Raw genomic sequence first — 13,380 nt, forward strand, 5'->3', positions numbered from 1 at the left:
TCAATGTTTTTCAAAAAGTTTCTGAAAGCGTGAACCAAAAATTTCCTCATGGATAATTTTACTCATCCATATGAAAAATGTAATTAACGTTGTTAAAGATGCTTTTATTTAGATCATAGATATTTTTCAGCCTACCATGATCAATTTTGCACTTCTGACTATTCCTTTAAAAAAACAAATTAAGTGCATAATCATGACGGGAGTTATAACAAACGTATTCCTCATTTAGATTTTCTGATGGGTGTTCCATTATATCCATGAAATTTCAGTTATGCAGTTTATTGGAATTTCTTGCTTCATAGCATCTTAGTATCATATAGTAATGCATACCACACATGGTCTTGCTGAAGATGATAAAGTTTGCTATTTATGTGAACCTTACCCCTACAGGTGAGTCTTGGAATTAGCAAACCAGTTCATGTGGTGATCTTAGTCACACTATCAAACACTCAAATGCCACACATGAAATAACTAAACCACAACTTGGAAAAACATAGGTTTTTCATCCCTTCAGCATTCAACATAACTAGACACGATCTTTCTTAAATAGTCCGACAATACAAGAGTTCTAGCATAAAATCCACAAGAGAAGGTCCCGGATTCACCACAAGCCTTCATTTAAAAGATAACATGCCACATATACAATATAACCAGACTGTCCAATAAGCCAAAATAAGATATCAACATGAACCTACTAAAAAAAACCATATCTCAGAATCCCCATTCTCGTCCTTCACAGTCTCCTCCTTTTTGTCTCCCCTCGGTCCCAACTTCTGGACTCACAAATTTTGCCTGGGTCCTCAACTGCACAATCTGAGTCACTTGGTCCATGCTGCAAAATATGATTCAACATGCATCAATAAGATTGCATAGAAATTAAGCATTTAAACTATCACATATTCACAATTCAAACATCACTTAAAGAAACATTGGTTACAACTCAAATATGGGTTTATAACAGATGTTTTTCCATGCTATAAGAGCTTTTACTGCTCAAATATATATTGGAAAAAGAATTAACATTTTGAAAATAAAATTATTTGACTTTTCCCCAGCTAAAAAAATCAAATTAAATTAAACCTTTGACTAACATAACAAGCCTTGGCATAACAAATCTCGACAATAGCATTTTGTTCAAAACTTTGCAGTCAGAAAAATGACAACGAAAATTAAATGCACAGTCAATCTTCATAAGCACATCTCCATAACAAACCTACCCAAATAAATTAGTCAAAAAAGAAAAACAAATTGTTATAAAAAACCATTAAAAATGAATCCATCAGAGAAAAAACCAACTTTATTGAGTCAAAGGCAGAATATCTAACGCAATAACAACACAAATAGAACAGATTTAACAAAAATAAATGGGTAACCTTACAGAGAAATATTCTAGAGAGAAAGAGTGGCTGGATTTTTGAAGATTGTGGCCTCGTCGAAGTTCGGCTACCAGTGCCTTTGATGTTTGTTGTCGTCAGCATTGTCTCTTGAGGTTGTTAGGGTCTTAGGAGGTTGTGACCAAGACTAAGGGTGAGCAAAGTTTGGCTTAAACCGAATAAACAAACGGACCAAACATATTTGTACCAGATAAAATACTTCAAACTAAAGTCCATGTCTATTCCTGTTGATTGGAAAAAAAAATCCACGCCTGTTCCTAATCCTTACGCAGATGTTATTATGGTAGTTTATCTCATAAATAAATTGAGGTCATCTTTTTTATCAATGATTCAACAAGAATTAGGCTCGGCGACTTCAGTTCATAACTTGTGCAACTTCTTGAAGTGGTTAGGCTTGGAACCAAGTGTAAACCATTACATGAATAAGCAATTGAACGCAATAGCAAAAAGTTCAAGTCTAAGAGTCATGGTAAACACTTTATAACCAATGTATTCACTTCGGACTACATTCCCAAAATTAAGCAATACAAATAGAACCTTCCTATTTCGCTTGGTGTTTGAGATCTTTAAGTGAGCGCGAGAACAACACTTCAGGTCATCGATATTTATATCGATTTTAGTCCGAAACCAAATAAAGCAAACCGAGTTGACCAAAGGCATTTAGGCCAGATCGGTTCACTTTAAATCATAAACAGTTCGCTTTCGGTTTGTCATATTTTGATAAAAATTCGAGCTAATTCACCATTTGCTCACCGCTAGCCAAGACTCCAAAATTTAAGTGAGAGAGAGAATCTGATGTTATACAGAGGAGATGACCTCGGAAATGGAAAACTATAAGGAAAAGTCACTAGTATAAGGTTATCATTTGAACTCCACCATTCTGGACTTCAAATTCCATCCATCCACATTGAATAATTTGATTTTAAGTGCATTGCACAAAAGAATGTCAAATCATGAGATTTGGATCTGGGCTAAGCTGGATTGAAATCCAGGACCCAAAGACATGTTCCCAAGAAGAACCTAAATGTTATTGAATCGGGTTCAAAGTTCAAACCGCTCAGACATATCAAATATCTGGTTTGCTTTGCTAACATTCTTAGCCTTAAAAACACAACAAATAATTGACATATGCAATATCAGGAACTCATTATGCTGCATGGAAAATCCAACGAATTTAATAATTAAAAATACAAGTTACACATATATCCAGAGAGCAAAAATAATTGACATGGTCACCTGAGGACCTTGTTTGCTAAAGAACTCATATTTTTGGCAAGCAGAGATTAGTTAATAATCAAAGATGCACAAGTGAATATTGTCTACCAAATAAAGACGAGATCCTACTTTGTTAAGTAACACACTAGTTAAACGTGAATCACTAAGTAGAATTAAGGCTTTCTTCGCCTTATGATAAGAGCTCAACAAATAATAGACAGATGCAATATCAGGGACTCATTACGCTACATGGAAAACCCAAAGAATATATAATAATTAAAAGAACAAATTGCATATAGATCCAGAGAGCAAAAACAATTGACACAGTCACGTGAGGACATCGTTTGCTAAAGGACTCATATTTTTGGCAAGCGGAGATTAGTTAATAATCAAAGATGCACAAGTGAATATTGTCTACCAAATAAAGACGAGATCCTACTTTGTTAAGTAACACACTAGTTAAACGTGAATCACTAAGTAGAATTAAGGCTTTCTTCGCCTTATGATAAGAGCTCAACAAATAATAGACAGATGCAATATCAGGGACTCATTACGCTACATGGAAAACCCAAAGAATATATAATAATTAAAAGAACAAATTGCATATAGATCCAGAGAGCAAAAACAATTGACACAGTCACGTGAGGACATCGTTTGCTAAAGGACTAATATTTTTGGCAAGCGGAGATTAGTTAATAATCAAGGATGAACCAAATTGAATATTGTCTACCAAATAAAGAGGAGGTCCTGCTTTGTTAAGTAACACTAGTTAAAGGTGAATCGCAATGTCGAATTAAAGCTTTCTTAGCCGAGTTGTTCTCTTCACGCAACAATGAAATTAGAATATACATCTAACAGATGAGTAAAGAAATTAACATAGCTCGTCTAAACTAGAAATCTAGCCTGTTTTATGGTTCCAACGTTAGATGCAGTTCTCGACGGTAATTCATCCACACACTCAAATTGACTTTATAAGATAAATGGCCCTACGTACCTAATTTGCCCTACGTATCCAAAAGGCAAAAAAACAGGCCTTATTTTGATCGAAATTATAGAGAGTGATAAGGAATGAAAGGCTCCTTCTGCAATTTTGGTGTGGCTGATGCATATTGGTATTGGTCGGGTTTTTAAATCTAGGTAATGAGTAAACTCTAATCACGCTAATATCACACTGAATGATACAAGGAATATTCCCTTAATGTTGTCACGCCATGCGAAGGGAGAACATGCGGAGGAAGTGAAGGTGAAAATATAACTATCAGATAGAAGCTGATATGGGCATCAAAAATAGAAACGTATAGGGACAATTTGCAATTATTTGTAAATTTGAGAAATGCACGAGCTTTTATAGAATAAGCATGGGTGTGAAGAAGGGAAGAACTAAGTACAACAATAGTGATCTGTCCTAATGGCAACTTCCTGATTTACCAGGAATTAATCTAATTTTCTTCATGACCCCGCTCATGCGCAACAGCCTAAATAAAAACTGCCCAAATCTCCGCCGTATGGCAATCATGCTTGCCATGCATTTGTGCTCCAGTTCATATTCAAATTGACATCGTCTTGACCACCAGGAATTAATGTGCCTCACTTTTATAACTAGCTACAAATGTCTTCCAAGTCACAACTAATCCGCTAGCTTTGCACGAAAAACTCTCGATCGCAAGGGAAAAGACAAGAGCATAATCTTTTAACAATAGGGATCGGTTTAGTTATACCTCCGTCGACGCTGGTGGATTAATAATAGCCGGTTTGTTTTTCTTCCTAAAGATATGAACCTCGTCTTTCTGCTTTCCGCAACGAGCCTTCACCATGGCTTCATATTCATCGACGTGGCCGGTGTCGGCATCTTCGGCCTTTAAAGTTATGTAAAAGTTGGCGGGGCAAGCAGGCTGCAAATTACACTTGATGACTTCTTTAAGCCGGAGTTGATTGCCACCCTGTGAGAATAGTAATAAGTTTGTAATGACGATGTTCTTTAATTAGCGGAGGAGGAGGAAGGAGAAGAAGAAGAAGCAGACCTCTTTCTTTCTCTTCTCGTTTTGGTCCTCGATGGCAATCTCGGCGTATTCACGAATATCCTCAGCGGGCCAACCGCTGTCAGCCGGTTGGATGATACCGATAGCGAAAACATTGGGTAACAGAGGAACATCAAATCCCTAGGTGGGGGGGGAAACATTGGGTAACGGAGGAACATCAAATCCCTAGTTAGGGGGGAAAGAAATGATTGAGAAAGATGAAGAACGGTAAATTAAAATAATTAAAACACAAATAATTAATGAATTATTTTAGGGTTAGCGGCCGGGGGGCTTTACATCGCTCCGACGAACAGCTTCCGCGTACATGGCCCGCTCTTGGTCGGTCATCTCGTGGAGACCATCCCCGTAAGAATCGTCATCATCTTCCTCCGACTCCTCTGACGTCGACTCCTCTGACGTCGACTCCGGCTTCTTCGCCGGAGACTCATCCACTTCATACCACGACGTCAACATCCTCTAACCAAACCCTAACAACCCCAATTCGATCTCTCCCTCTCCCCCCTCTGCTATGGATCCCATCACGGCCGTTGCTTTGCTTTTATAAACAATCAATCCTCCTGCTCCTGTGTTTTGGGCAGCTTTTACACATTAGTCCCCCGCAGTTGCGAAAATTTCCATAACAAACCTCTACACGCCCAACCCTAAGCGCCTATCTGAGTCATTTGGGGACCATCTCCGACCCTTATTAGGATTTGAGAGATTATTGAGCAATTTTAGAGATTTAATATCTTTAAAAAAAAAATCTTTATTTGAGATACAGAAGAATAGGTTGTTCTCTTTTTAAAATTGCGTTGACCGAGAGAAGTTGAAGCTGCATAGATTATTTGCATTGTCCCTACTATCACCAACCGGGGAGAAAATATACAGTGGGTGTGCAGTAATAATTCCATATTGATCCGAATCAATCCATATGCTCTCATTTTTAATAAGATTCCAGCTAGAAGCATACATGTAAAATAGAATGTCATTTCTAATGCCACAGGATATATATCCTGATGAGCTAATCTTTCAAAATCCAATGTTGCTTCACTAGAACCATATAAACCCACACCTAGAAGTAGAACCCCTATTAAGAGAAAAATGGAACCCCCGCAGTGTGCAAAATAAACTTTGTAGCCGAGTACAAACGTTTCTTTCCGCCCCACATGGATAAAAGTAAGTAAACAGGAATTAATTCTAACTCCCACATAAGGAAAAAAAGTAAAAGGTCTCGAGAAGAAAATAATCCTATTTGACCACTGTACATTGCTAACATCAGGAAATAGAATAATCGCGAATTTCGAGTAACAGGCCAAGCTGCTAAAGTAGCTAAAGTAGTGATAAATCCTGTCAGTAAAATGGGTCCCATGGAAAGCCCATCGATTCCCAGTCTCCAGTGAAAATCAAAAATATTTATCCATTTAAAATCCTCCTCCAATTGAATTAATGGATCGTCCAATTGGAAATGATATCAAACCCCCCCCCCCCCCACCCACACACACACACACTCACACACATGGATAAAAGTAAGTAAACAGGAATTAATTCTAACTCCCACATAAGGAAAAAAAGTAAAGGGACTCGAGAAAATAATCCTATTTAACCATTGTACATTGCTAAGTAAATAGAATAATCGCGAATTTCGAGTAACAGGTCCCATGGAAAGTCCATCGATTCCCGTCTCCAGTGAAAATAAAAAAAAATTATCCATTTAAAATCCTCCTCCAATTGAATTATTTGTAGGATGTCTAAAAAAAACTGTAGATAGCCGATCCCCATAAAGAACTGATGAAGGAAGCTACAATTTGACGACTTCCATATCAACATACATAGGCTATAATCTGGCGACTTCCACATCAACATACAGAGGTTATAATCTGATGAAAGTCCCGATCTGTCGATTTTCGCGACAACATATAAGAGTTACAAATTGACAACTTTCACATTTCAAAGAGCCGAAAGCAAAAATTACAAGATGATGATCTTTACAGGACTTGAAAAAGATATTACAAATTGGCCATCTTTTCAAATCAAAACGTGGAGCTCACCCCCGCGTTTCACTCTCAAAACGTGGGGCTCACCCCCGTGTTTCACTCTTAAAACATGGGGCTCACTGACCCCGCGTTCCAACTCTTAACGCGAAGCTCACCTCCGCGTTTCATAAGTTAGACGCAGAGGTCGTTTCCAAAATGCGAACCTCGTGTTTGGCTCATTCAAACACGTTTTAAACAGTTTCAAAACCATTTTGCACGTAATAAGAGCATTAAACCATCATTATGGAGTGATTTAAGGGGTCAGTTACACCTCTTAGACCCTATAAATTTAGACTCTAAATTCCATCCTATTTTTATATTAGGCCTCCAAATCTTCACCATTTTCCTGGAATCTATTAAGTTGTTTCACATAGCATCTTGTTTTAAACAAATATGAAATGGGGTGTTATTTCAAACAACTTAATTGTAAAAACACACTCAAGTCTCTATAAATTTAGACTCTAAATTCCATCCTATTTTTCATCCCTTCAGCATTCAACATAGCTAGACACGATTATCTTTCTTAAATAGTCTGACAATATAAAAGAGTTCCAGCATAAAATCCACAGGAGAAGGTCCTGAATTCACCACAAGCCTTCATTTAAAAGATAACATGCCACAGATACAATATAACCAGATTGTCCAATAAGCCAAAATAAGATATCAACGTGAACCTACTAAAAGAAACCATAACTCAGAATCCCCTTTCTCGTCCTTCACAGTCTCCTCCTTCTTGTCTCCCCTCGGTCCCAATTTCTGGACTCACAAATTTTGCTTGGGTCCTCAACTGCACAATCTGAGTCACTTGGTCCATGCTGCAAAATATGATTTAACATGCATCAATAAGATTGTAGAAATAGAAATTGAGCATTTAAACTATAACATATTCACCACAATTCAAACATCACTTAAAGAAACAATGGTTACAACTCAAGTATGGGTCCATAACTAGTGTTTTTCCATGCTATAAGAGCTTTTATTGCTCAAATATATATTGGAAAAAGAATTAACATTTTGAAATGAAAATTATTTGACTTTTCCCCAACTAAGAAAATCAAATTAAATTAAACCTTTGACTAACATAACAAGCCTTGGCATAACAAATCTTGGCAATAGCATTTTGTTCAAAACTCTACAGCCAGAAAACTAACAAAAATTAAATACACAGTCAATCTTCATAAGCACATCTCCATAACAAACCTACCCAAATAAATCAGTCAAAAAAGGAAAACAAATTGTTGTAGGAAACCTTTAAAAAACGAATCCATCAGAGAAAAAGTCAATGTTATTGAGTCAAAGGCAGAATATCTAAAGCAATGACACAGATAGAACAAATTTAACAAAAATAAATGGGTAACCTTTCAAAGAAAGATACTAGAGAGAAAGAGAATCGAGTGGCTGGATTTTTGAAGAATGTGGTCTCGTCGAAGTTCGGCCACCAGCGCCTTTAAAGCTTGATGTCGTCAGCATTGTCTCTTGAGGCTGTTAGAGCAAGTGCAGCAAGCTCCCAGTTGGGAGTCCTAGTCAGCATGCTCTCAAGAGCTCTCAACCTTTTCAAAATAAAAAATTAACAAATTATACCTTGGGAGGCATTCCTTATTTTATGGAGCTCCAACAAGCTCCTAGTTAGGAGCTCCAACAATATCAAAAAAACCCCTCTTCTATTTTAATATTTCACCCATTACTTTTAATTATATTTAAACCTATTGTATTTTATTTCTAACCGTTGTACACGGTCTTCGAGGCAACCCACGGTCTTCGAGGGAGCGCACACGGTCTTCGAGGTAACCCGCGGCTTTTGAGGGAACGCACACGGTCTTCGAGGCAACCCACGGTCTTCGAGGGAGCGCACACGGTCTTCGAGGTAACCCACGGCTTTTGAGGGAACACACACGGTCTTCGATGTAACCCGCGGTTTTCGATGTTGGGCACGAAGTTCGAGGTATTGCAAACTTTGACCGTCATCCGACTGAGGCCTATAAAATTCGACGGCTTCTCTCCTCAACCCATCATCTCCCAGAATAAAATGTCTAGCTCATCTAGCTCTAGCGATGATGAAATGATGAAGAAGTTCTTTCTTATGGGAGCTGTTGTCGTTGAGGAAGAAGAACAAGAGAAATGTTCAACTTCAGTTCAACACAAACGACGTATCGTGCTCCATCGAAACCGACTGGAAGGCCACAATCGGTTATTCCAAGATTATTTTGCTGACGCACCAACCTATCCTCTTTATTATTTTCGTCAAAGGTTCAGAATGAGGCGTTCGTTATTCCTTCGAATCCACGACGCAGTCGTCGAACATGACAAGTACTTCGTCCAAAAGAGGAATGGTGCTGGACAGTTAGGACTATCTAGTCTTCAAAAGATTACTGCAGCTATGCGGATGCTCGCATATGGAGCATCCGCTGACTCCGTTGACGACTACGTTCGGATCGGTAAAAGTACGTCGCTTGAGAGCGTGAAGAGGTTCGTTCGATCGATTATCAACATCTTTGGAGAGGAATACCTTCGTGCACCGACTAATGAAGACGTTGCACGCCTGCTCGAGGAAGGCTCACAACGAGGTTTTCCTGGTATGCTTGGGAGCATCGACTGCATGCACTGGACATGGAAGAACTGTCCAACTGCCTGGCAAGGTATGTATACTGGACATTTTCATGAACCCACAATTATTTTGGAGGCCGTAGCTAGCAAAGATCTTTGGATATGGCATGCCTTCTTTGGACTGCCGGGGTCTCACAATGACCTCAATGTTTGCTCAACAACAAGAAAGCGCAAGAAAAGATGTTGAGCGAGCTTTTGGCGTGTTGCAAGCTCGATTTGCGATTGTTCGTGGACCAGGACGTTTCTGGCAACCTTGTGTGCTGAAAGATATCATGACAGCTTGTATCATAATGCATAACATGATCGTTGAAGATGAACGTGATTGTCAATTGGACAACAACTTCGACTTTACTGATTCGGTACCAGTCGTTGAACCTTCTCATGTGCAGACGGTGCCTCTAACTGAGTTCATCCAAAATCATCATCGGATCAGGAACACGCAAACACACAAATCACTAAAGAATAATCTGATCGTGCATCTGTGGCAGCTCAAGGGGTCCATCGCCGAGGATTAAGTTTCTTTATGTCTAATGTAATTTCAGAAAAGGAGTTCAAGTTGTTGTACTACGCCAATTTCATTTTTAATAAAGTAGTTGTTTTCATTCAATGCCAAAATTTTCAACTTCAAGTACAATCATAAATCTAATATAAGATACTAATTGATAATTAGGAAGAACTAATGAGGATGCGATGCGAGTACAATATATGATAATTAGGAAGAACCCTTGGACATCCACCTCTCCAATATCTCTGCCTGACGCATTTCAAAGTATTGTCGTTGAACTGAATTGAGTGTTGAGAGATCGATCTTCATGATATCGTCATCTTGTTTCTTCTGTTTTAGCTCCATTTTTTCTTTGTTGGTTTGCTTCATCCACGCGAATGCCTCTCCCATGATGGACGTAGCGGATCCAGAGTTTTCCACATTTTGTTTCCTCTTGAGCTTTGCCGCTTTCCTCCCTTCAGGCCTTACTACCACATCATCCGAGTCAATGTTCAACCCGATGGGGGTCGTTGGCATGGAATTGTTTGGTGAGGAATCAGAGTTCGTGGTTCTTCTCGGCTGTGATCGAATCTTATTGTAAGTTTCCATTTGTTGGTTCCATTTTTGGTGATGACGCAACTCAACCCAGCAATGGTCAAACACGAATGGCTTACCATAAAGGGATTGGTATAATTCTTTTACTTCTGCAGTCTACACAAGAGTTAAATTTAGAATAATCAAACATATAAGTTAAATATTTACATAAAAACATATAAGTTAAATATTTACCTGGTCAATAATTCCCGTACCAGATCTTTGTCTTCCTTCAATCTGAGCAACGCACCCGCAGAACTTGTTGACCGACAGTTGAATCGTTGACCAACGGTGCATCATTTGGTTTGGTGTGCGACTCGTTGGATAGTCGTTAGCTCGGTGCCAAAACTTATCTTTGTGTTGCCCCGTACCTTGGATGGCGTCTTGGCTCGTGTTCAGCCAAGCAGACACAAGAAGCTTATCCTCGTGGACAGTCCAATTTTCGGACCGCGTGTAAGTCTTCTTCTTCTTTGTGGTCGGTGTTTCTTGGGATGACACTTGTTGTGTTGCGGATTGCGATAACTCGATGGGATGACCTTCTTCTACGACTTCTGTATAGAACGGCGAGTATAAGGTCGATCCTTCACCGGTAAGGAGATGCGAATAGTAGTTGTTTTGGGAGGGATCCATGAGATTTGTAATTTGATAGGAAAATATAGAATTTTTTTTATGAGAGAGTTGTGTGGATTGTGAATTGTGGATTGTGAATTGTGAATTGTGAATTTATAGAGGTTTTTTTTACTGTTCAACAGTAAGAAAATGGAGCTCATAGCTCAACGGTAATAATTTTTCATCTCAACGTTTCATTTTTTACACAACGATACATTTTTCCACTCAAAACGGCCACATTTTTCTTACCAACGTTCATTTTTTCACTCAGTCCAACGAATGAAACACAATAAAAAAAAATTCTTCGTCAAAACCTCGTCTTCTCCCCAACCAAAACCTCTTCATTTTCCCCCAAATCCCAACCCCAAATCCCCAAATCCCAACCCCAGTCGGAGGCCTCATCTTCTCCCCCAGTCGGAGGCCTCAAACAACCTCGTCTTCTTCCCAGTCGGAGGCCTCATCTCCGCGAACACCAAGCTCCTGAAATCATCCACCTGTTTCCCCTCCTCTTCCACATCTCCGGCGCCTCATCTCCCGTTTGGATTTTTCTGCTTCTTTTTGGCAGATGTGCGAAGGTGTATTGTTGGGGGGGGGGGTTGTTAAAATCCGGCAGCTTGGGAGCTCCCAAGCGCTCCACAAATTTGTGGAGCGCTTGGGAGCTCGGAACACGTCCACCTCCACGTCATCGATTGAGAGCAGGTTGGGAGAGCTTCGGAGGCCGTTGGAGGGGGCTAACCCGGAGGAGGTGTCCACGTCGGAGCTGAGAGCAGGCTTCGGAGCTTGCTGCCCATGCTCTTAGGGTCTTATGAGGTTACGGCCAAGACTAAGGGTGAGCAAAGTTTGGCTTAAACTGAATAAACAAATGGACCAAACTTATTTGCACAAGATAAAATACTTCAAACTAAAATCCATATCTATTCCTGTTGATCGGGGAAAAAATCCACGCCTATTCCTAATCGTTATGCAGATGTTATTATAGTAGTTTATCTCATAAATAAATTGAGGTCATCTTTTTTTATCAATGATTCAACATGAATTTGGCTCGATGACTTCAGTTCATAACTTGTGCAACCTCTTGAAGTGGTTAGGGTTGGAACCAAGTGTAAACCATTACATGAATTAGCAATTGAACGCAATAGCAAAAAGTTCAAGTCTAAGGGTCCTGGTAAACACTTTAACCATTGTATTCACTTCAGACTACATTCCCAAAATTAAGCAATACAAATAGAACCTTCCAATATAAATAACACTTCACGTCATGGATATTTATATTGATTTTAGTCCAAAACCAAATGAACCAAACCGGATTAACCAAAAGTATTTAGGTCAGATCGGTTCACTTCGAATCATAATCAGTTCGCTTTCGTTTTGTCAAAATTTTGTACAAAGGGATGGGTTTGATCATACCTCTGTGGACGCTGGCGGATTAATAATAGCCGGTTTGTTTTTTCTTCCTAAAGATATGAACCTCGTCTTTCTGCTTTCCTGCAACGAGCCATCACCAAGGCTTCGTATTCATCGACCTCGCGGGTGTCGACATCTTCGGCCTCTAAAGTTATGTAAAGGTCGGCGGGGCAAGCAACCCGCAAATTACACTTGATGACCTCCTTGAGACGGAGTTGATTGCCACCCTGTGAGAATAGTAATAAGTTTGTAATGACGATGTTCTAAAGCGGAGGAGGAAGAAGAAGAAGAAGAAGCAGACCTCTGTCTTTCTCTTCTCGTTTTGGTCCTCGATGGCAATCAGGGCGTATCGACGAATAAACTCAGCGGCGAAATTCCTGCCAGCCGGTTGGATGAGACCGATAGCGAAAACATCGGGCAACGAAGGAACATCAAATCCCTAGCTAGGGGGAAAGAAATGATTGAGAAAGATGAATAATAATAAATTAAAATAATTAAAACACAAACAATGAACTATTTTAGGGTTAGCGGCCGGGGGGCTTTACATCGCTGCGACGAACAGCTGCCGCGTATATGGCCTGCTCTTGGTCGGTCATCTTGTGGAGACCATCCCCGTAAGAATCGTCATTGGGTAACGCAGACGCCGGCTTCTTCGCCGGAGACGCCGGCTTCTTCGCCGTCAACATCCTCTAATAACCCTAACCAAACCCTAACAACCCAATTCGATCTCTCCCTCTTGCCCCTCTCCTATGGATCCCATCACAGCCGTTGCTTTGCTTTTATAAACAATCCCTAACAACCCTAATTCGATCTCTCCCTCTTACCCCCCTCCTATGGATCCTACCACAGCCGTTGCTTTGCTTTTATAGACCATCAGTCCTCCTGCTCCTGTGTTTTGGGCAGATTTTACACATTAGTACCCCGCAGTTGCGGTAATTACACAACGAACCTCTAAAATTTCCTGGAAAGTTCTTCTAATTCAAAAGGGTCTTAACCAAAATGCCCCACGTCGTTTGTTTTCGACA

At 39.7% G+C, this 13,380-nt stretch overlaps 2 protein-coding genes across 3 annotated transcripts; one reads left to right on the forward strand and one right to left on the reverse strand.

Moving 5' to 3' along the window:
• On the reverse strand, window positions 517–13,112 carry LOC109824254. 2 transcript variants are annotated; one of them, XM_020390803.1, is made up of 4 exons: window positions 12,901–13,112; window positions 12,657–12,794; window positions 12,359–12,582; window positions 517–832 (listed from the first exon to the last, which is right to left on the reverse strand). In XM_020390803.1, the coding sequence occupies exons 1-3, from the start codon at window positions 13,039–13,041 to the stop codon at window positions 12,406–12,408; spliced, it is 456 nt and encodes a 151-aa protein (XP_020246392.1). In that variant the 5' UTR covers window positions 13,042–13,112; the 3' UTR covers window positions 517–832; window positions 12,359–12,405. The 2 variants fall into 2 exon arrangements, with proteins under 2 accessions (XP_020246392.1, XP_020246391.1); XM_020390802.1 differs by lacking the exon at window positions 517–832 and adding an exon at window positions 7,235–7,475.
• Window positions 8,687–9,779, forward strand: LOC109823122. The gene is made up of 2 exons (XM_020389408.1): window positions 8,687–9,296; window positions 9,352–9,779. Exons 1-2 carry the CDS (start codon window positions 8,687–8,689, stop codon window positions 9,777–9,779), a joined length of 1,038 nt encoding a protein of 345 aa, XP_020244997.1.

Source organism: Asparagus officinalis, chromosome 9 (assembly GCF_001876935.1).
Source record: "Asparagus officinalis chromosome 9, Aspof.V1, whole genome shotgun sequence".
Classification (NCBI taxonomy): Eukaryota; Viridiplantae; Streptophyta; class Magnoliopsida; order Asparagales; family Asparagaceae; genus Asparagus; species Asparagus officinalis.

Coding starts and splice junctions, on each gene's coding strand:
- LOC109823122 (XM_020389408.1), top strand. CDS start 8,687: ATGTCTAGCTCATCTAGCTCTAGCGATGATGAAATGATGAAGAAGTTC. Junction 9,297..9,351: donor CTGTCCAACTGCCTGGCAAG/GTATGTATACTG, acceptor GGCCGTAGCTAG/CAAAGATCTTTGGATATGGC.
- LOC109824254 (XM_020390803.1), bottom strand. CDS start 13,041: ATGTTGACGGCGAAGAAGCCGGCGTCTCCGGCGAAGAAGCCGGCGTCT. Junction 12,795..12,900: donor CAGCTGTTCGTCGCAGCGAT/GTAAAGCCCCCC, acceptor CCCCCTAGCTAG/GGATTTGATGTTCCTTCGTT. Junction 12,583..12,656: donor ACGAGAAGAGAAAGACAGAG/GTCTGCTTCTTC, acceptor CTATTCTCACAG/GGTGGCAATCAACTCCGTCT.